This window comes from Eleutherodactylus coqui, chromosome 4 (genome assembly GCF_035609145.1).
Source record: "Eleutherodactylus coqui strain aEleCoq1 chromosome 4, aEleCoq1.hap1, whole genome shotgun sequence".
In the NCBI taxonomy this organism is placed as follows: Eukaryota; Metazoa; Chordata; class Amphibia; order Anura; family Eleutherodactylidae; genus Eleutherodactylus; species Eleutherodactylus coqui.
Window position 1 is genome coordinate 243645103 of NC_089840.1, and position 24043 is coordinate 243669145.

The 24043-nt window shown below is 49.3% G+C and overlaps 1 protein-coding gene across 1 annotated transcript in view; it reads left to right on the forward strand.

Annotated features, from left to right (window-relative positions):
* Positions 1 to 13778: 13778 nt before the first annotated feature.
* The window catches only part of LOC136626161 (alpha-2-macroglobulin-like protein 1), a 176651-nt gene continuing 166386 nt past the window's right edge, over positions 13779 to 24043 (forward strand). The window contains exons 1-2 of the mRNA XM_066600968.1: positions 13779 to 13874; positions 16357 to 16540. Coding sequence (XP_066457065.1) covers positions 13807 to 13874; positions 16357 to 16540 — 252 coding nt within the window. The 5' untranslated portion in view covers positions 13779 to 13806. The remainder of the gene's footprint in view (positions 13875 to 16356; positions 16541 to 24043) is intronic.

A 24043-nucleotide genomic window follows, 5' to 3' on the forward strand; every position in this document is an offset into this window, starting at 1 on the left:
CGGTACAATAGTGACCCCCCTCAGAGCGGCCCCTGGTTCAATAGTGACCCCCCTCAGAGCAGCCCCTGGTGCAATAGTGACCCCCCACAGAGCGTCCCCTGGTGTAATAGTGACCCCCCTCAGGGTGGCTCCCGATGCAATAGTGACCCCCCTCAGGGTGGCCCCTGGTGCAATAGTGACCCCCCTCAGGGTGGCCCCCGGTGTAATAGTGAACCTCCTCAGGGTGGCCCCTGATGCAATAGTGACCCCCCCCTCAAGGCGGCCCCCAGAACCAATAGTGACCCCCCCCCCTCAGGGCGGCTCCCAGAACCAATAGCGACCCCCCCCTAAGGGCGGCCCCCAGAACCAATAGTGACCCCCCTCAGAGCAGCCCCTGGTGCAACAGTGACCCCCCACAGAGCGGCCCCTGGTGTAATAGTGACCCCCCTCAGGGTGGCTCCCGATGCAATAGTGACCCCCCTCAGGGTGGCCCCCGGTGCAATAGTGACCCCCCTCAGGGTGGCCCCCGGTGCAATAGTGAACCCCCTCAGGGTGGCCCCAGATGCAATAGTGACCCCCCCCCCCTCAAGGCGGCCCCCAGAACCAATAGTGACCCCCCCCCTCAGGGCGGCTCCCAGAACCAATAGCGACCCCCCCCCTAAGGGCGGCCCCCAGAACCAATAGTGACCCCCCCTAAGGGCGGCCCCCAGAACCAATAGTGACCCCCCTCAGGGCGGCCGTCAGACCAATAGTGACCCCCCTCAGGGCGGCCCTCAGAACCAATAGTGATCTCCCTCAGGGTGGACCCCAGAACCAATAGTGACCTCCCTCAGGGTGGCCCCCAGAACCAATAGTGACCTCCCTCAGGGTGGCCCCCAGAACCAATAGTGACCCCCCTCAGGGTGGCCCCCAGAACCAGTAGTGAAACCCCTCAGGGCGGCCCCCAGAACCAATAGTGAAACCTCTCAGGGCGGTCCCCAGTACAATAGTGAAACCCCTCACGGCGGCCCCCAGTACAATAGTGACAGCACAAGCAAAATGAAATGCATAGCCATCGGGTGTGGTCTTGCTGCCGGCGCTCAGTGTCCTGGTGCTACCGCCGCTCCCCTCAGTGTCTGCTGCCAGCGAGTCTGGTCCTGCCGCCGCTGCTACCTGTCCTCATCTCGCTGTATGTGCTTCTGCCGCTGCCCCAGCCTCACGTGATGCTGTCGATGCCTCTGCTACCGACGCTTCCTCTCCTCAGGCCACACATGCCCCCAGTGAATAACAAGCTGGTGGCGTGACTACATGTTAAATTCACGTATTATGCCACCACCCCTAACTTCTGGTGGTGACATAATACAAGAATACCGACGTCAGGAGTGGGGAGGAACACTGATGTCACAGTGTGCACCGGGATCAGGGCCGCTAGCTGCACAGCTGAGTGAATGCCGGCAGGGGAGCCGCGGCCCCTGCAAGCATTCACAAGTGGTGAGCGGCCGACGACTATGTGTGCCAACAGGGAGGGCTCTCTGTGCCGCCTCTGGTACGCGTGCCATAGGTTCGCCACCACTGCCCTATGGGATCCTTCACACTGGTGATAAAATTACACAATTGTTGAGCAATGCAAGAATGAGTGAAATCACAGAATTATAGAAGAAATCATTTTCAATGGTTTCATTCCCATTTGTGATGCTTTATGTCCTGTGATGTTGAGAGATTTGAAAATCTTAGCATGTCCTATCTTTCTGTGTTTTATGATTTTTTTTTTCTGTCAGTGATGTTTCCCTATGGAGCCTTCGACTTATCACATCGCAATGCATGAACTTGCGATGTTTGTGTGATGTAATGCGTTTTTAACATCAGAAACTCCTACTGTCTTTCGCGCAAGAAAATCGTGGGGGGCAGCAATGCGAGATTCTTTTCAGGAAAAAGCTTCAAAAATCGTGTGAACAAAAATGTGATTTTCTCACAGCTATATCACGATCACCAGTGTGAAGGAGCCCTTAGGCATTGTTCTCACAGCATTTTCACTACACTGTAGGATTAAGGGTGCATTCAGACCACCGTATATCGGCTCGGTTTTCACGCCAAGCCGATATACGATGTCCTCGTCTGCAGGGGAAGGAAGATGGAAGAGCCAGGAGCAGGAACTGAGCTTCCGCCCCCTCTCTGCCTCTTCTCCACCCCCTCTCCGCCCCTCTGCACTATTTGCAATGAAAGGAGTTGGGACAGGGCGGGGCTAAGTTCCGGGAATTAGCTCCGCCCTGCCCCGCCTCTCCTCATTGAAAATAGTGCAGGTGGGTGGAGAGGAGACAGAGAGGGGGCGGGAGCTCAGTTCCTGCTCCTGGCTCTTCCATCCTCCTTCCCCTGCAGACGAGGACATCGTATATCGGCTTGGCGTGAAAACCGAGCCGATATACGGTGGTCTGAATGCACCCTTAGTCAGGGTCCTCTGTCACATCTACCAGAAAAGGCACCATCATGGAACCCTGAAACTGAAACAAACTGTCATTACTCCATTATGTTTGGAGTATAGAGTAATGTAGTTGACTTTTGTCATTCCCAAACCAGTTTCTAGTAAAGGGTGTTTTCTTGTTAGAAACCCCGGCTGATCTAAACTTGATCAGTGGGTCCTTATTATTTTAAAGAGATTATTTGGTATATAGGTTTTTGCCATCTTCCACAGAGAGGACAGTACACTTGGGTGGATTGGTGCTTTTTGTATATAAAGTCCAGAAATAAATTTTAATAAGTATTAATAAAAGCTAATTTTTAGAATCAATTCGGTGAAAGTAAACATTTACCACTGTGTTTATTTAAAAATGTGTGGAAGTACTGTCACCACAATATTGTCTTTTTAACCACTCAGATGCCATAATATGATATAGATAAAAATGTAATTATATCGCATGGTGCATGTCGCAACATAACAACAGCAGTTTTAGGTTTTTTTTTCTATTTCCGCACTCCACCCCAAAAAATGTAAGAGAGAAACAATTATACTTATCCCAAAATGGTATGCATAAATTCTACACAATTAGCCACCTTCATTGTGGCATAGCCATGTACATTCGGTTGTGAGTGTGCTTGGTATTGCAGTTCAGTCCCATTTACTTGAGTACGGGCGAGCTGTTTGTCTGTGTAAACGAGGGCATGTGGGAGTCGCCTGCTAGTTTAAGTATCAAAAAACGTCCTTAAAGGAGATGTCCCGCGCCGAAACGGGTTTTTTTTTTTTTTAAACCCCCCCCCCGTTCGGCGCGAGACAACCCCGATGCAGGGGTTAAAAAAACCACCCGCACAGCGCTTACCTGAATCCCGGCGGTCCGGCGTCTTCATACTCACCTGCTGAAGATGGCCGCCGGGATCCTCTGTCTTCATGGACCGCAGGGCTTCTGTGCGGTCCATTGCCGATTCCAGCCTCCTGATTGGCTGGAATCGGCACGTGACGGGGCGGAGCTACACGGAGCTACACGGAGCCCCATAGAGAAGAGGAGAAGACCCGGACTGCGCAAGCGCGGCTAATTTGGCCATCGGAGGGCGAAAATTAGTCGGCACCATGGAGACGAGGACGCCAGCAACGGAGCAGGTAAGTATAAAACTTTTTATAACTTCTGTATGGCTCATAATTAATGCACAATGTACATTACAAAGTGCATTATTATGGCCATGCAGAAGTGTATAGACCCACTTGCTGCCTCGGGACAACCCCTTTAAGGGAAAAACTGACTGCGATATATAGCATTACAGGTGCATTGCACAATGCTGTGTGGAGTAATGTATATGCAACTTTAGGGTGGGCCCCCAGATCCATATACCCCAGTCTGACACTGATTGATTCCACTGATTGTCGGCTAATGCCTATGGATCCTGTATAAGGATAATGGGGGAGGACTAGTGTTGAAGGTACAGTACAGCCTCATGTTCAGGGGCGAAGCGGATTCAGCATGCAGGAACCCGCAGCAGAATCCGACCCTGCCCTCGGCTGAAGACACTGCGGGTCTTCTACTTACCTGTCCGAGTCTTCATTTTCTTCCCTGCTGATGTGTGCAGAGCTCCCGGCCAGCGAGCCACCGCAGATGCACAGTGGAGTTGTTTGTTTTTTTAAGCTCCTGCTTTCCCGTGGAATCCGTTGCACAATTCCATTGCAGACGGGCTGCGGATCGGACGACTTCCATTGACTTCAATGGTTGCCATCCATGCAGGAACTACACTGACATAGAGCATGCTGCAAGTTTTTTTTCAGGACCAAAAGGTCCACAAATCATATCTGCATGTTTTATTTGATTTGTGGACGCCCATTTTTCCCTATGCGCAGCTTGATTTGCGGATCGGCATACCTGTGCAGTTTTCGTAAATCAAACCGTGGAAATTGGCCCTTAGTTTCTGTAAATTGTAAGATGCAGGTGATAACTGTAGTGTAATTTGAAAATATGGTGGAACTTGTTACAGGTTTATTGACCTGTGAATTCTAGCCACAAATCCATCAAGGGTCCACTGACCCCAATATATTACTTCTGCCCCTGCAGATCTCATTCTAAATGCAAAACTGCTAGTCATATTTGTATAAATTATTCATATTTATATGCAGTGAACATGTTATAAAAGTTTTATATAGTTGGGCAGTTGAAGATATGTGGGTGAAAATTAAGTAACGGGTCAGATTGGCCCATCAGAGAACCAGTGGCTCCCTGTGTACGCATGTCCCCGACACAGTAATGGGCTTCAAAACTCTGTATTCAGATATAAAACACAAGTCAGGATATCAGAAAAGAGTAGTATCACTGTTATAACAGTGCTACTACAGATGGATATTTGACTGATAGCCTCTTCCAGCTCCTTAGCAGGTTGGATACTGACTTACAGAATAGCCACCTATAGGCGGGGTTGGAGACCGTTTTTATTTCTGCTTGAAAGATATTTTGCATGGCTAAAAGGAACAGTAAACCTAGAAATTGATGATAAGTAGAGATGAGCGAGCACCAAAATGCTCGGGTGCTCGTTATTCGGGACGAAATTATCGCGATGCTCGAGGGTTCGTTTCGAGTAACGAACCCCATTGAAGTCAATGGGCGACCCGAGCATTTTTGTATTTCGCCAATGCTCGCTAAGGTTTTCATGTGTGAAAATCTGGGCAATTCAAGAAAGTGATGGGAACGACACAGCAACGGATAGGGCAGGCGAGGGGCTACGTGTTGGGCTGCATCTCAAGTTCACAGGTCCCACTATTAAGCCACAATACCGGCAAGAGTGCCCCCCCCCCCCTCCCAACAACTTTTACTTCTGAAAAGCCCTCATTAGCATGGCATACCTTTGCTAAGCACCACACTAGCTACAACAAAGCACAATCACTGCCTGCATGACACTCCACTGACACTTCTCCTGGGTTACATGCTGCCCAACCCCCCCCCCCCCCCCCGCACGACGCAGTGTCCACAGCGCACAACAAACTGTCCCTGCGCAGCCTTCAGCTGCCCTCATGCCACACCACCCTCATGTCTATTTATAAGTGCGTCTGCCATGAGGAGGAACCGCAGGCACACACTGCAGAGGGGTTGGCACGGCTAGGCAGCGACCCTCTTTAAAAGTGGTGGGGCGATAGCCCACAATGCTGTACAGAAGCAATGAGAAATAGAATCCTGTGCCACCGCCATCAGGAGCTGCACACGTGGGCATAGCAATGGGGAACCTATGTGCCACACACTATTCATTCTGTCAAGGTGTCTGCATGCCCCAGTCAGACTGGTAATATGTACCTTAACAGTAACCGCGTTGGTGGTAATGTGGTGGTGACTGCGGACCTAGTAGCGCAGTTTTATTTTGTTGGTTTTCGGAATGTGGCCAAGATTAAGTGGGCCGTGGCGGGGGGATGGTGGGGGGGCTCTCTTGTAGTGTCGGTAAAGGTGAAATTCTTGGACTGCCACCAGACGAACCAATGCAAAGGCATTTGCCAAGAATGTTTTCCCTGTTGGAGGAGGAGGGGGATGTTTTTGAGGCACTACGTGTCCTCTCCACGTGTCCGTGGTTATATGCACCTTAACAGTAACCGCGTTGGTGGTAATGTGGTGGTGACTGCGGACCTAGTAGCGCGGTTTTATTTTGTTGGTTTTCGGAATGTGGCCAGGATTAAGTGGGCCGTGGCGGAGGGATGGTGGGGGGGCTCTCTTGTAGTGTCGGTAAAGGTGAAATTCTTGGACTGCCACCAGACGAACCAATGCAAAGGCATTTGCCAAGAATGTTTTCCCTGTTGGAGTAGGAGGGGGATGTTTTTGAGGCACTATGTGTCCTCTCCACGTGTCCGTGGTTATATGCACCTTAAAGGGCTTGTCCCGCGGCAGCAAGTGGGTCTATACACTTCTGTATGGTCATATTAATGCACTTTGTAATGTACATTGTGCATTAATTATGAGCCATACAGAAGTTATCAAAAGTTTTATACTTACCTGCTCCGTTGCTGGCGTCCTCGTCTCCATGGTGCCGACTAATTTTCGGCCTCCGATGGCCAAATTAGCCGCGCTTGCGCAGTCCGGGTCTTCTGCTGTCTTCAATGGGGCCGCTCGTGCAGAATGCCGGCTCCGTGTAGCTCCGCCCCGTCACGTGCCGATTCCAGCCAATCAGGAGGCTGGAATCGGCAATGGACCGCACAGAAGAGCTGCGGTCCACGGAGGGAGCAGACCCCGGCGGCCATCTTCAGCAGGTGAGTATGAAGACGCCGGACCGCCGGGATTCAGGTAAGCACTCTCCGGTTTGTTTTTTTAACCCCTGCATCGGGGTTGTCTCGCGCCGAACAAGGGGGGGGGGGGGGGGGGGGGTGTTAAAAAAAAAAAAACCCGTTTCGGCGCAGGACAACCCCTTTAACAGTAATCGCGTTGGTGGTAATGTGGTGGTGACTGCAGACCTAGTAGCGCGGTTTTATTTTGTTGGTTTTCGGAATGTGGCCAGGATTAAGTGGGCCGTGGCGGGGGGATGGTGGGGGGGCTCTCTTGTAGTGTCGGTAAAGGTGAAATTCTTGGACTGCTACCAGACGAACCAATGCAAAGGCATTTGCCAAGAATGTTTTCCCTGTTGGAGGAGGAGGGGGATGTTTTTGAGGCACTACGTGTCCTCTCCACGTGTCCGTGGTTATATGCACCTTAACAGTAACCGCGTTGGTGGTAATGTGGTGGTGACTGCGGACCTAGTAGCGCGGTTTTATTTTGTTGGTTTTCGGAATGTGGCCAGGATTAAGTGGGCCGTGGCGGGGGGATGGTGGGGGGGCTCTCTTGTAGTGTCGGTAAAGGTGAAATTCTTGGACTGCCACCAGACGAACCAATGCAAAGGCATTTGCCAAGAATGTTTTCCCTGTTGGAGGAGGAGGGGGATGTTTTTGAGGCACTACGTGTCCTCTCCACGTGTCCGTGGTTATATGCACCTTAACAGTAACCGCGTTGGTGGGAAATGGCCTCGCCGCCATCATGTCTTTGGGAAGCCTCTGTTTCCACACCCCAGAGACATACCATTAGCAGCGGTATAGGCAGAGCCCATAATTCGTAACATTTCAGCCGTAGCATTAGGACAGGCCCCACTAACATATCACTAGCAGCATTATAGGAAGAGCGCAGTCTTCGTTCCATGTCAGCAATAGTAGCACTCAAGACAGGCCCCAGTAACAATTACGAAGCAGCAGTATAGCGGGAGCGCAGTCTTCGTTCCATGTCAGCAATAGCAGCACTCAAGACAGGCCCCAGTAACAATTCCGAAGCAGCAGTATAGCGGGAGCGCAGTCTTCGTTCCATGTCAGCAATAGTAGCACTCAAGACAGGCCCCAGTAACAATTCCGAAGCAGCAGTATAGCGGGAGCGCAGTCTTCGTTCCATGTCAGCAATAGTAGCACTCAAGACAGGCCCCAGTAACAATTCTGAAGCAGCAGTATAGCGGGAGCGCAGTCTTCGTTCCATGTCAGCAATAGTAGCACTCAAGACAGGCCCCAGTAACAATTCCGAAGCAGCAGTATAGCGGGAGCGCAGTCTTCGTTCCATGTCAGCAATAGCAGCACTCAAGACAGGCCCCAGTAACAATTCCGAAGCAGCAGTATAGTGGGAGCGCAGTCTTAGTTCCATTTCAGTAGCTGCAGTATTTGGTATGATTACACTGTAGGTGAGGGCCCAAAAAAATTGGTGTACCAACAGTACTAATGTACCTCAGTAAAAATTGGCCATGCCCAACCAAGATGGCAGGTGAAACCCATTAATCGCTTTGGTTAATGTGGCTTAAGTGGTAACTAGGCCTGGAGGCAGCCCAGTTTAACGAAAAATTGGTTCAAGTTAAAGTTTCAACGCTTTTAAGAGCATTGAAACATATAAAAATTGTTTAGAAAAATTAGATGAGTGAGCCTTGTGGCCCTAAGAAAAATTGCCCGTTCAGCGTGATTACGTGAGGTTTCAGGAGGAGGAGCAGGAGGAGGAGGAGGAATATTAGACACAGATTGATGAAGCAGAAATGTCCCCGTTTTGGATGGTGAGAGAGAACGTAGCTTCCATCCGCGGGTGCAGCCTACGTATTGCTTACGTATCGCTGCTGTCCGCTGGTGGAGAAGAGAAGTCTGGGGAAATCCAGGCTTTGTTCATCTTGATGAGTGTTAGCCTGTCGGCACTGTCGGTTGACAGGCGGGTACGCTTATCTGTGATGATTCCCCCAGCCGCACTAAACACCCTCTCCGACAAGACGCTAGCCGCAGGACAAGCAAGCACCTCCAGGGCATACAGCGCTAGTTCAGGCCACGTGTCCAGCTTCGACACCCAGTAGTTGTAGGTGGCAGAGGCGTCACGGAGGACGGTCGTGCGATCCGCTACGTACTCCCTCACCATCCTTTTACAGTGCTCCCGCCGACTCAGCCTTGACTGGGGAGCGGTGACACAGTCTTGGTGGGGAGCCATAAAGCTGTCCAGGCCCTTAAAGACTGTTGCACTGCCTGGGCTGTACATGCTGCTCGATCTCCGCACCTCCCCTGCTACCTGGCCCTCGGAACTGCGCCTTCTGCCACTAGCGCTGTCGGATGGGAATTTTACCATCAGCTTGTCCGCCAGGGTCCTGTGGTATAGCAACACTCTCGAACCCCTTTCCTCTTCGGGAATGAGACTGGGAAGGTTCTCCTTATAGCGTGGGTCGAGCAGTGTGTACACCCAGTAATCCGTAGTGGCCAGAATGCGTGCAACGCGAGGGTCACGAGAAAGGCATCCTAACATGAAGTCAGCCTTGTGTGCCAGGGTACCCGTACGCAACACATGGCTGTCTTCAGTAGGAAGATCACTTTCAGGATCCTCCTCCTCCTCAGGCCATACACGCTGAAAGGATGACAGGCAAGCAGCAGGGGCACCGTCAGCAGTGGGCCAAGCTGTCTCTTCCCCCTCCTCCTCATGCTCCTCCTCCTGAATGCGCTGAGATATAGACAGGAGGGTGCTCTGACTATCCAGCGACATACTGTCTTCCCCCGCCTCCGTTTCCGAGCGCAAAGCGGCTGCCTTTATGGTTTGCAGGGAACTTCTCAAGATGCATAGCAGAGGAATGGTGACGCTAATGATTGCAGCATCGCCGCTCACCACCTGGGTAGACTGCTCAAAGTTTCCAAGGACCTGGCAGATGTCTGCCAACCATGCCCACTCTTCTGAAAAGAATTGAGGAGGCTGACTCCCACTGCGCCGCCCATGTTGGAGTTGGTATTCCACGATAGCTCTACGCTGCTCATAGAGCCTAGCCAACATGTGGAGCGTAGAGTTCCACCGTGTGGGCACGTCGCACAGCAGTCGGTGCACTGGCAGATTAAAGCGATGTTGCAGGGTGCGCAGGGTGGCAGCGTCCGTTTGGGACTTGCGGAAATGTGCGCAGAGCCGGCGCACCTTTACGAGCAGGTCTGACAAGCGTGGGTAGCTTTTCAGAAAGCGCTGAACCACCAAATTAAAGATGTGGGCCAGGCATGGCACGTGCGTGAGGCTGCCGAGCTGCAGAGCCGCCACCAGGTTACGGCCGTTGTCACACACGACCATGCCCGGTTGGAGGCTCAGCGGCGCAAGCCAGCGGTCGGTCTGCTCTGTCAGACCCTGCAGCAGTTCGTGGGCCGTGTGCCTCCTATCTGCTAAGCTGAGTAGTTTCAGCACGGCCTGTTTACGCTTGCCCACCGCTGTGCTGCCACGCCGCGCGACACCGACTGCTGGCGACGTCCTGCTGCTGCTGACACATCTAGATTGCGAGACAGAGGTTGAGGAGGAGGAGGAGGAGGAGGAGGGTGCTTTAGGAAGCATACACCGCCGAACATACCACCACCGAGCTGTGGCCAGCAATTCTGGGGGTGGGTAGGACGTGAGCGGTCCCAGGCTCTGACTCTGTCCCAGCCTCCACTAAATTCACCCAATGTGCCGTCAGGGAGATGTAGTGGCCCTGCCCGCCTGTGCTTGTCCACGTGTCCGTAGTTAAGTGGACCTTGCCACTAACCGCATTGGTGAGGGCGCGTACAATGTTGCGGGAGACGTGGTCGTGCAGGGCTGGGACGGCACATCGGGAAAAGTAGTGGCGACTGGGAACTGAGTAGCGCGGGGCCGCCGCCGCCATCATAGCTTTGAAAGCCTCCGTTTCCACAACCCTATACGGCAGCATCTCAAGGCTGATAAATTTGGCTATGTGGACGGTTAACGATTGAGCGTGCGGGTGCGTGGCGGCGTACTTGCGCTTGCGCTCCAACACTTGCGCTAGCAACGGCTGAACTGTGCGGTGCGAGACATTGGTGGATGGGGCCGAGGACAGCGGAGGTGAGGGTGTGGGTGCAGGCCAGGAGACGGTCGTGCCTGTGTCCTGAGAGGGGGGTTGGATCTCAGTGGCAGGTTGGGGCACAGGGGGAGAGGCAGCGGTGCAAACCGGAGGCGGTGAACGGCCTTCGTCCCACCTTGTGGGGTGCTTGGCCATCATATGTCTGCGCATGCTGGTGGTGGTGAGGCTGTTGGTGGTGGCTCCCCGGCTGATCTTGGCGGGCCAAAGGTTGCACACCACTGTTCGTCGGTCGTCAGGCGTCTCTGTGAAAAACTGCCAGACCTTAGAGCACCTCGGCCTCTGCAGAGTGGCATGGCGCGAGGGTGCGCTTTGGGAAACAGTTGGTGGATTATTCGGTCTGGCCCTGCCTCTACCCCTGGCCACCGCGCTGCCTCTTGCAACCTGCCCTGCTGCTGCCCGTGCCTCCCCCTCTGAAGACCTGTCCTGTGTAGGCGTTGCACACCAGGTGGGGTCAGTCACCTCATCGTCCTGCTGCTCTTCCTCCGAATCCTCTGTGCGCTCCTCCCTCGGACTTACTGCCCTTACTACTACCTCACTGCAAGACAACTGTGTCTCATCGTCATCGTCCTCCTCACCCACAGAAAGTTCTTGAGACAGTTGGCAGAAGTCCCCAGCCTCATCCCCCGGACCCCGGGAACTTTCCAATGGTTGTGCATCAGTGACGATAAACTCCTCTGGTGGGAGAGGAATCACTGCTGCCCAATCTGAGCAGGGGCCCGAGAACAGTTCCTGGGAGTCTTCCCGCTCCTGAGCATGTGTCATTGTAGTGGAGTGAGGAGGCTGGGAGGAAGGAGGAGCAGCAGACAGAGGATTCGGATTTGCAGCAGTGGACGGCGCAGAACTGTGGCTGGACGATAGGTTGCTCGAAGCACTTTCTGCCATCCAGGACAGGACCTGCTCACACTGCTCATTTTCTAATAAAGGTCTCCCGCGTGGACCCATTAATTGGGCGATGAATGTGGGGACGCCAGAAACGTGCCTCTCTCCTAATCGCGCAGCAGTCGGCTGCGACACACCTGGATCAGGAGCTCGGCCTGTGCCCACACCCTCACTTGGCCCTCCGCGTCCTCGGCCGCGTCCACGTCCTCTAGGCCTACCCCTACCCCTCAGCATGCTGTATTACCAGTGATTTGATTTCACAGGCAGGAAATAAATTGGCGCAAGCCTGCAGGTCAAATATAATTTTTTCCCTTTTTTGCAAAGGAAAGGCCCCACTGCGTATATTCAATGAACAATACGTTTAATAACTGTGGTGTGGCCCAGAAAAAGTGTCACACAACTTTAGTGTAGCAGAGTTATTAACTCTGGCAGAGCAGGTATTTGCCAGTCAGGAAAGAAAATGGCGCAAGCCTGCAGTAAACCGTAGTTGGTTGCATCTGATTTTTGTACGTTCTCCACGCAGCACACACGTACACGGAGACCTTAGGACTGACACAGGCAGGCCAAATATAATTTTTTCCCTTTTTTGCAAAGGAAAGGCCCCACTGCGTATATTCAATGAACAATACGTTTAATAACTGTGGTGTGGCCCAGAAAAAGTGTCACACAACTTTAGTGTAGCAGAGTTATTAACTCTGGCAGAGCAGGTATTTGCCAGTCAGGAAAGAAAATGGCGCAAGCCTGCAGTAAACCGTAGCTGGTTACGTCTGATTTTTGTATGTTCTCCACGCAGCACACACGTACACGGAGACCTTAGGACTGACACAGGCAGGCCAAATATAATTTTTTCCCTTTTTTGCAAAGGAAAGGCCCCACTGCGTATATTCAATTAACAATAACTGTGTTGTGGCCCTGCCTACACAATTCTGTCCCTGTAGTATCAATGGAGGGTGCAATGCTCTGCACAGACGATTTTTAGAAAAAAAAAATGCAACACTGCTAACAGCAGCCAGCACAGTACTGCACACGGTTAAATTTGGCCCTAGAAAGGACCGTTGAGGTTCTTGAAGGCTACACTCACTCCTAACACTCTCCCTGCCTAAGCACCACTTCTGTCCCTAATGCCGGGTGCAATGCTCTGCACTGCCGATTTTGAGAAGAAAAAAAAACAAACCACTGCTAGCAGCAGCCTGCACACAGGTAGATGTGGCCCTAAGAAGGACCTTTGGGGTTCTTGAAGCCTACACTAACTCCTAACGCTCTCCCTACAGCAGCTCCAGCACGATACCACTGTCCCTCAGCTAACTCACAAGGCATGTGTGGCGAGCCGCGGGAGGGGCCGACTTTTATACTCGGGTGACATCTGATCTCCCCAGCCACTCACAGCAGGGGGGTGGTATAGGGCTGTAACAACACTGGAGGAAGTTGTAATGCCTTCCCTGTCTTTCAATTGGCCAGAAAAGCGCGCAAATTTCTCAGGGAAGAAAGTGAAAGTAACCCGAACACCGCGTGGTACTCGTTACGAGTAACGAGCATCCCGAACACCCTAATATTCGCCCGAGCATCGAGCTCGGACGAGTACGTTCGCTCATCTCTAATAAGACTAAAAGAGATAATCATGACCCCACTTCTAAAGTCCAGTTCGCACAACTATATTAAGAGCTGAATTTGGGACCATTCACTTGTCAGTTGGACCTATTTGTTATGGGATGATTCACAAATAACTTTATTGATGACGTGTCTTGTGTGTGGAAGGATATCAACTTAATTTTTGATTCACTTTGAACATCCACATGTTTCATATAGATTGGGAACTGCCTTAGTTGAATCCACTCCTATGGTGGGCCCAAGAGACGCCAGTCCTTTACTGGTTATGCATTTTACGTAATATGACTTGTATGTGAATAATATTTATATTGGCCCGTCTCCACCAACACAAACTTCACAGAAGATAAGAGGTCATGCATTGATGCTGAAATCTTGCTTACTAGCCAGAATTCTCCTGCACAGGTTTATTGACTTCACTTGTTTCCATCCAGGAGCTGAGATGAATTGGGAAAGGGCTGATACAGGATCGCATAGGAGGCGATATAGGCTCCGCCTTCATTTCTCATTACTATAAAAGAGGGAACATTTTGGCGACTTAGTGGAGGCGACGTGTGATCCAATATGTGGCTTCTCTTGGTATCTGTCTACCTGGCAATCTTCAGCTCACCACTTACATCTGCATCAGAACCGTAAGATCCACATTATGATTATTTCTAACGCAAGTAATTTTTCTCAGAGAAGTCTAATATTGTATATAGTATATGCATATTATGCTGGAAATAATTAGCTTGAGGACACAAAAGATTAATTTATAGATAATATATTGGAAGTTACTTTCAGAAGGTACTGATTCTCCTGATGAAGATCCAACTGGTATGTAGTCTTTAGGGCAAAGCTCACTGGGAAAAAGTATGCAAAAACAATCCTCCCTAGATGGAAGGAAACTGTCTTTTTAGTATCACCTATAAGGCAGGGTTCACACGGGGCGTATTTCCGTCGGAAATCTCGCGGTTTGGCCGCAGCAAAAACCACGAGATTTCCGCCGGGAGAACCGCCCCAGTGGCTTTGAAGCGGCCCGGCCGCTCGCTCTTTCGCTGCGGCCGGCGATCCCATAGAGGAGAGCGCGGCCGCAGCGGAATAAAAGAAAAGAATGGACATGCTGCTTCTTTTGAAACCGCAGCCGCCGCAGCCGCGGTTTCAACCGGATTTACCGCAGCGGATTAGCCGTCCCGTGTGGACGAGATTTCTGAGAAATCTCATCCACATGGCTGGCTAATCCCGGGATTAGCGGCCGCGGGCGGTTTTGCCGCGGGCGGATCTGCTGCAGCAAAACCGCGGCAAATCCGCCCTGTGTGACCCTAGCCTAAGTGATTTCGCTGTACGTCAGTCAGTATCAAACTCTGTATTCAGCTATAAAACACAACTCAGGTTATCAGAAAAAAGTAGTACCACTCTTATAACAGTGCTGCTACAGATGGGTGTTTGATTGATAACCCCTTCAAAGCTCCTTAGCAGGTTGGATACTGACTTAGTCCTCGGTCACACGGGCGTTTTTTCCCGCGATTTGCGCATGCGGTCCGTGTAGATATAGACCCAATGCTTCGCAATGGGATCGGTCACATGTCCGCTTTTTATGCGGATGTGCAATAAATTATAGGACACAATAATTCGCAGAATGCGTCTATCTGCATTCTGCGCATCGTTGTGTTCTATATATGTGCTCAACGGGGCCTGCGGCAGCAGCGCCAACCCCATTGAGAGAATATACTTAAAGATCGTTCTCCTCTGCCACAGCTGTGGCAGAGAAGAACGATGTTCGCCCATTGAATTCAATGGAGCCGGCAATACAGCCGGCTCTATTGAAAGCAATGGGCTGCCGGCGAGCGCGAGATGAATTTTCGGGAAGGGCTTAAAAATATAAGCCCTTCCCTGAAAACCAACCTAAAATGTGTTAAAAAAAAAGAAAGGATACTCACCTTTTTCTTGCAGCCGGAGTTCAGCCGCTATTGAATGCCAGCTGAGAGCTGCCTCTGATTGGTCCCTGCCCCAGCCAATCAGAGGCAGCACTCACTCACCCATTCATGAATTCATGAATGGGTGAGTGAGAGCTGCCTCTGATTGGTGAGGGCTGTGACCAATCAGAGGCAGCCCATTCAGCAGCCAGGGGTTTTAAATCCCCGCCTGCTGAATACTACACAGAGCAATTCAGGAGAACTGCCGGCCGGACGCAGCTGAACTCCGGCTGCAAGAAAAAGGTGAGGTTTTTTTTTGTTGTTTTTTTTTTTTTTTTACACATTTTAGGATGGTTTTCAGGGAAGGGCTTATATTTTTAAGCCCTTCCTGAAAATTCATCCCGCGCTCGCCAGCAGCCCATTGCTTTTAATGGAGCCGGCTGTATTGTCGGCTCCATTGAATTCAATGGGCAAACATCGTTCTCTCCTGCCACAGCTGTGCTGGGCCGGCTGAAGATTTTTCGGTGAATCGTCGGCCCCGGTCACGCGATTTGTGGATGCGCATCCGTCATGCGATCCGCAAATCGCGCGAAAACACGCCCGTGTGACCGAGGCCTTACTGAATAGCCAACTATAGGCGGGGTTGTAAACATTTTTCTTCCTGCTTGAAAGCTATTTTTCATGATTAAAGGAACCGTAAACCTAGAAATGAATGATGAGAGTAAAAGTGAAATCTTGACCCCACTGTGAATCAGCAGATGTTAAGGGTGCTTTCACACACAATAAATTTGTCCAGCCTTTGTTTGAACACTTCCATTGAAGGTAAGTTCTCCTTCAATGGAAGTGTTCAAACAAAGTCTGGACAAATATCTGTCTGGGATGATTTAGTGAACCCTGCACCGAGCAGGGGGCTGGACTAGATGACCAGGGAGGTCCCTTCCAACTTTACCATTCTATGAAACTGCAGAATATTCCGCCATGTGGAAAAATCAGCACCAAAATCTACACGTCCAACATTAGGATTTTGATGAAGATTTGAAAATGGCTCAATTCTGAGGCAACTCCACATCAAAATCCCCATTTAGATATGCGGATTTTGACGATGGAATATTCTGCAGTTTACTGTTGAATATTCCAGTATGTGTGAAAACGCCCTTAGTGTTCCATTAAAATACTAACTCTATACCATCAACTATTTCCCTTTTTTTTTGTCTTACAGCCATTATGTGGTGGTAATTCCTGCTAACTTAGAGCATGGGACGGAGGAGAAAGCCTGCGTGACCTTCCTTGATCTGAAAGGAGAAGTTAACTTGAAAATAGAGCTGAAGCATGACGACCAAGTCCTCCCTGTAGCTGAAGAGAAGATAAACACTCATGATCATTCCGAGTGCTATGCCTTCCAGGTCTGTATACATTTCCAAAGTATAACATATGCAAAGGTGAAAAAACAGTCTTTAATGCTGTAATGCTATATAATGTGTTTCTATTAATGTATTTGTGGGGATTAATGAAGAAAAAAAACTAACAAAACAAAAATTAACAAAAGCCAATACATGCCTGACAAATCTTCTGCCCCTCCAGTGTCATCGCTCCAGTGGTCCATGCCAGTCCTTGGTTATTTTTCTGCAACAGTAATTTGGTGTACATCCTCATGAACACTGCAGCCAGTTATTGGCACCCTGCCGTTCATGCTGGTATCACCACTAAGCATTTCTTCCTGTTAGCTTGATTTTTTTCAAATCTCGGATAATAGACTAAGGCCTCGGTCACATGGCCGATTTTCCGTGCGACCCGCGCATGCGATCTGCGATCTTAGAGAACCATTGCTTTGCAACGGTATCGGACACATGAGCGCTTTTTATGCGCTCGTCCGATAAATTATAGAACAGAAATCGCAGATCGCACCTATCTGCGATTCCTTTTCTCTTCTCTATATGTGCTCAATGGGGCCGGCGGCAGCAGCGCCGACCCCATTGAGAACATATAGTAGACAAATCAGAAGAATGATGTTTGCCCATTGAATTCAATGGAGCCAGCAATACAGCTGAGAGCTGAATGACAGCTGAGAGCTGCCCCTGATTGGTCCCTGCGCTGAGCCAATCAGAGGCAGCACTCACTCACCCATTCATGAATTCATGAATGGGTGAGTGAGAGCTGCCTCTGATTGGTCAGGCTGTGACCAATCAGAGGCAGCTCATACAGCAGGCGGGGATTTTAAAGCCCCGGCTGCTGAATACTACTCACAGCAGTTCAGGAGAACTGCCGGCCGGCCGCGGCTGAACTCCGTCTGCCGGGACCAGGTGAGTATATATATATTTTTTGTTTTTACACATTTCTGGATGAATTTCAGGGAAGGGCTTATATTTTTAAGCCCTTCCCGAAAATTCATCGTGAGATCGCCCGCAGCCCATTGCTTTCAATGGAGCTGGCCGTATTGCCGGCTCCATTGAATTCAAGCGCTGGACAGCGCTGAACTGCTGCGGCCCGTTTCTATTGAAACGCGGCTAGGAGCGTTTTTTTCGGGCGATTTTTCGGCCCCAGTCACGCGATTTGCGAGAAAAAAGCCCGTGTGACCGAGGCCTAAATAATAAAGCTCAATGGAAATTTCTCAGTGACACATCTGTAAGTGTCTGTATGAACATCATATTCTGATGTCAGGCATTAAGACTCGTGCAGAGATCAGTAATGCTGCCCTTTGTGGCACATGTATTAATTTTTGTATGTTAGTTTTTTGGTGTAAAAAAATTGCGGGTCAATGCTGGGCCCTGATACTTTTTCAAAAACCTTGTGGCGCCTACTGTTAGGGACCATGGCCGCACATGTCCCCATTCACATTGAGGCCTCATGTCCACGGGGAAAATCAGGCCCGCTACGAATCTTTTGCCCGTGGACATGAGGCCTAAGGCTTCATGTCCATGGGCAAATTCGGGTTTTAAATCTGCAGCGTTTTTCCTGCACGCGGATTCGCGTCCCATAGGGATGCATTAGACACCCGCAGGTAGTTAAATACCGCAGGTATTTAACTACCTGCGGGTGACTAATGCATCTCTATGAGGCGCGGATCCATGTGCAGGAAAAGCGCTCCAGATTTTAATTCATAATTTGCCCGTGGACATGAGGCCTAAGGGTTCACTCAAACAGGTGTATTGCATATTTTGACTACATAAATATGTAGGATATTTACGTCCATACTACTCAGATATTCCTTTTGTTCATGTAAGAACACATGCAAAAAAAAACCAAAACAAGCAAGAATGCCCCATTAATTTCATGCGTAAATACACAGTGAATACGCATGTATCTTGCATATTTATTCATTTCCATTGACTTTAATGGGCTGTTTCAGTGCATAATACTCACCAAATAGAATATGCTGCAATGTTTTTGAAAATGCAGGTCTAAATTGTCCAATATAAATAAATTGGGTTTTTAGCACTGCATAATATATGTATAAATATACATATGTAATACACAGAGCAAACACACTTATGTGAGTGAGCCCTTACTATTTATTAAGAGGAATGCGCCTTATAGTACATTTGTTGCACTGCGCCAGCTAACAATTTACTTAGTTACTTAAACTCACTTTTTATATACCATACTATGTCCCTTTACCTCTTTCTGCAGAGTCATCTGTTACGGTGGCTTTTTGGCACAAAATAATTAGGCTGGGTTTACACAGGGCGGATTCACTGCTTATTTGCCGCGGATTGCCGTTGCATATCCGCATTGCGGCCATTCCGTTGCGTTTGCAGTGCAAATATGTTTGGCCAAAATGTCGTTCTCACAGGGCGTAAAATTTTCCGCAGAGCCGCAGTGTGGATAAGCAACTGCGTCGCGGTTTTGAAAGATGCAGCATGTCCATTCTCTCGACCCTTCCACAGCGCTTTTTTTCCCATAGGCCCCCATGGACGCAGCAAAAACCGCTATGAAATCCGCAATTGCTTTTTTGGTCGCGGTTTTTCAAAGCGGTTCCGCAGCAGAATGTTCGCATGAGAAAAGAGAGGCAATAAAGTTTGTTAACACGAAGTGGTACAGCGGCCATTAATTTTCCACAAAACTGATTGAATGCAGTAGTATATTAACCCCTTAAGGATCAAACGCAGTAAATTTGCAGAGCTTGGTCCTGGGGTTTAATTCTCACTGATAGGAGATGTATGTCGTGGGATTAAAGGCTCTGCAATCAAGCAGGAATAGGTTGGGTCTTCGGCTGTCAGTCACAGCTGAAGGGCTATACATATAGGCGTATATCAGCCGGGTTTTCATGCCCGGCCGATATACATTCCCCTCTTATGCATTAGTGGCAACTGCATAGATTCCTCTGGGAGCCTACGCTAGCTGCCGGAGAAGGGAGGTGAGAGGGAGTTTAGCAGCTATTAGCAATGGGAGGGGTGGGACCCAGGCGGAGCTAAGCTCTGCCACCTCCCATTGCTGACTGCGGGCAAGGGGCGGAAGCTTAGCTCTGCCCCATCCCACCCCCTCACATTGCAAATGGCCAGAGGGGAGAAGAGAGGAGGTGAGCCAGCGAGGGAGGAGGGGGAAAGTTTCCCCAGGCCCTACAGCATTCTTGCCTCGGCGTATATGTATATATGCTGGGCCCTTTGCCATTCAGGCGTTTTTACGGCACCAGTGGGCGCAAGTAAAACGCCAACGGAGGTGTACATGGGCCCGAAGATCCAGATGCATAGGGAAAAGCAGTTTTTCACAGCTTCCGTATTCTCCTTTCCCAGGTACATAGCAATGAGCGCTATGTACTAAGTAAAAGGGGAAGTATTACTTCCACTATGCGACCCAGGGATCAAGGGACCACCAGGTGCCCCCTGTCACAGAAGAGCTGCAGGGTTCTAGCAGAACCAGGTCAGCTCTGTTACTGACTGATGTCACTACAGGGGAAATGTTTTCCTCTGTAACTGGGGCTCCTATGGATGCCCCAGCTACAGTGGAAAAGTGTAAAAATAAAAAAATGTAAAAAAAAACAAAACACAATATGAATGACCCCCAGAGGTCTTATATAACATCACAAGGGCGCATTCAGTCGACTGTATATTGGCTGGGTTTTCACGCCCAGCCGATATACGGGGTCCCTCGCTGCAGGGGAAGGAGGCTAGAAGAGCCGGGAGCAGTGCACTAAGCTCCGGCCCCCTCGCCACTATTTGCAATGGGAGGGGCGGAGCTAAGTTCTGCGGCGTAGCTCTGCCCCCGTCCCGTAGAAATACAGCATTTACTATATCAGACATATTAGGAAAGGTGACAGCTCCTCTATAAATCTGGTGACTCACAGGTAACATGTCTTTTCTGATTGTAGTTATTCTCCTTTTCTTCTCCATCTGACCTAGACTGCTATCATGATGACTGCAGAGAAAAATTGGAGCATGATTTTTGTGCAAGTCTGGCAAGAGAATAGGATGTGTCTCCTGCACAGAGCACAGCAGATGGAGAGGGTGTTCTTGTGTTGTGCAATGCAATTTGCATCTGACGACCTCAGGTGCAACTCATTCTCGGCCGTGGAAATACAGCGCAAGTCCTTTGCTTCTGCAGCCATCCTCAATCTCCATAAAACACAAATGAATTCAGACCCCAGACCAATCCCCAGGATACATATGGACAAACCTAAAAGATGCAGACCCAAGACACCCTAAACTAATAGAGTTCCCAAACCTCTCTAAACAAATACAGAACACAGAAAGGATCTCCTATATAAATACAAATCCCTGAACAGAACCTCTAACTACAGACTCAGACCATGCTCCCTAAATAAATGCCGATTCCAAGACCAGACTTCCAAAATAAATTCAAAATCGAAGGCCCCTAAATAAAGACCCACAAGCAGATAATAAATACATGCAGATCCCAGATCCCCTATATACAAACCAAGACAAGACTCCCCTGAATACATTCAAGCCCCAGACCAGACCCCCTAAAAAAAATCAGACCCCTAGATCACCTAAATAAATTCAAACTCCAGACCTACAGTATTGACTATTGACTCTGATGAGACCCCTAAATAAACCAGACCCTACCCCTAAATAATTTCCAGACCCAGCTCACACCCCCTAAACAGATTCAGTTCCTCTAAATAAACACAGAGACCAAAAATATTAGGTTTAGAACACCAGACCAGACCACTAAATACGGAACCAGATAAAACTCCCTAAATTAATTCAGACGTACTAAATGCAGCCCCAAACCAGATTCCCATAAATAAATTTAAGACCACTAAAACTCTAAACAAATTCAGAGCTATTAAAAACAGACCCCTTAATGTCAGACCCCAGATTCACTAAACATAGTCCAAGACCAGACCCAACTAAATAGATTTAGACCCAAGACCCACTAAAGAAAGACTCAGGGCAGACCCCTAAATCCCAAGTGTCAAACTTAAGGCCCATGGGCTGAATCTAGTCTGCTCCACCATTTTACGTGGCCTGAGAAGTCTGGACACAAAAGAGCCCTCTTCTAGATTGGAGGGCCTTGAGCTATGCTGAGAAGACCCTCTGGCAGACTGTGGAACTCGTTTGTGGCCTGCTGGGTATCTGGATCACAGCTTCTATCCTACACTGTGCCGTTAGGTGTATATGACCGTTACTGCAGCCCCTGAACCCTTTGGTGTGCACTTTGGGTTGCCACCTTTGTCACGAAAAAATACAGGTCATGGTAAAAAAGGGGCGTGTTTGGGGTGTGTTGCTTATTGCAGCATTTTTTTTCTGCTTTATCTTCTGGATCCCGTCCAGAGCTGTGCCGGATCCAGGACAGCATGTTCTCGCAAGTAGATGATGTTTAGTGTGAATCACTAAAGCGTTATGCAGGGTCGGCCACCGACAAGTAGTCCAGTATCACACACTCATGAAAGCTAATAAAAATCTGTCCTTGCTGCCCATAGCAGCCAATCACAGCACAGCTTTCATTTCTTATACTGCTGAGGTAAAATGAAAGCTGATAGCTTTCATAAAATTGCAGTGCCGGCTACTTTTCTGTGGTCCACCCTGTATAATCCAGTATCCTAGCTGCTTGGGAACATTATATAAAGACTAGTAGAAAGCCCGTCCCAGGGCGGCGACTACAATCAGAAAATATAAATCTCCTTGAGCAGGAAAATTATTAATTGGAATAAAGAATAATTTTAATGCAAAGGTGTCAGCCATTGCAAATACACAAGATACTCTAGGCCAGGGGTGTCAAACTCATTTTCACCGAGGGCCACATCAGCCTTATGGTTGCCTTCAAAGGGCCGATTCTAATGGTTAATTGTAAGACAGTATAGTAAAAGTGAACCCCACAGTGGCCCGATTGGTAATAAGGTCCCCCCTAGCAGCCAGTGGCGCATACTAATATATATATATATATATATATATATTATATATACACACATACACACACAAACACACACACACACACACACTATTATTTGTATTTATATATAAGCACAGATGCATACTACTATACACATATAAGCACAGACACACTATAATACACATATAAGCACAGACGCACACTTTTACACACATATACGCACAGACGCACACTATTATGCATCTATAGCACACAGATGCACACTATTATACACATATGCGCACAGACGCACACTATTACACATATATACGCACAGACGCACACACTATATATATATATATTTTACATACACACACATACACTCACAGGTGTACAATATAAATTATAATATATATATATATATATATATATATATATATATATATATATATATATATATATATATATATATATACACACACACACACACACACACTTCTGCATTTTTATACTTACCTGCATCCAATGTGGTCCCACTGGCAGGTACACCGGCTGCTCTTTTCTTGGGGCCCTCCTGCATACTTGGGCCCCTGATGTCTCCCCAGGCCTGCAGCCATGAATAGAGTTAGGGCCGGTGAGAGGAGTTTAGTACTGACCAGGCTCTCAGTCTGCTGCTCCTCCACAGCGTCGCTCTCCTCGCTGCAGAGATCATGTTCTCTGCAGTTTTCTTCCCTCCTCTGTGGCCGCTCTCAGGGTGATATCGGCACTCCTCTATTACTGTCTGCTCTACTGAGACAGAACAAGCCTACTGACAGCAGCACGGAGGTGAGGGAACTTTGTGCACAACCGGCGGGCCTCAGAAAATGAGTTGCTGGGCCGGATTCAGCCCGCAGGCCTTGTGTTTGACATCTGTAATCTAGGAAAACAAACATGGAAGTGACTTAGTGTGTTGTCCTACTGGCCTCCTGTCCACACTCTTATGAAAGCTGTCTAAAAAAAAACAAAAAAAAGCTTTCTTGTCCATAACCACTAATCACAGCGCAACTTTTCTTTTACCTCAGCAGTATAAGGCTGCATTCACACAGGGCGGATTTGCTGCGGCAAATCCGCCTGCGGCCACTAATCGCGAGTTTAGCCAGCTATGTGGACGAGATTTCTCAGTCAAACACCCATCTGTAGCAGCACTGTTATAAGAGTGGTACTACTTTTTTCTGATAACCTGAGTTGTGTTTTATAGCTGAATACAGAGTTTGATACTGACTGACGTACAGCGAAATCACTTAGGCTAGGGTCACACAGGGCGGATTTGCCGCGGTTTTGCCGCAGCAGATCCGCCCGCAGCAAAACCGCCCGCAGCCGCTAATCCCGGGATTAGCCAGCCATGTGGATGAGATTTCTCAGAAATCTCGTCCACACGGGACGGCCAATCCGCTGCGGTAAGTCTGGCTGAAACCGGGGCTGCGGCGACCGCAGCCGCAGTTTCAAAAGATGCAGCATGTCTAACTATTGTTTACTTCCGCCACGGCCGTGCTCTCCTCTATGGAGGAGCGAGCGGTCAGGCTGCTTCCGCGGCGGTTCTCCCGTCAGAAATCTCGCGGTTTCGGCTGCGGCCAAACCACAGGATTTCCGACGGGAAT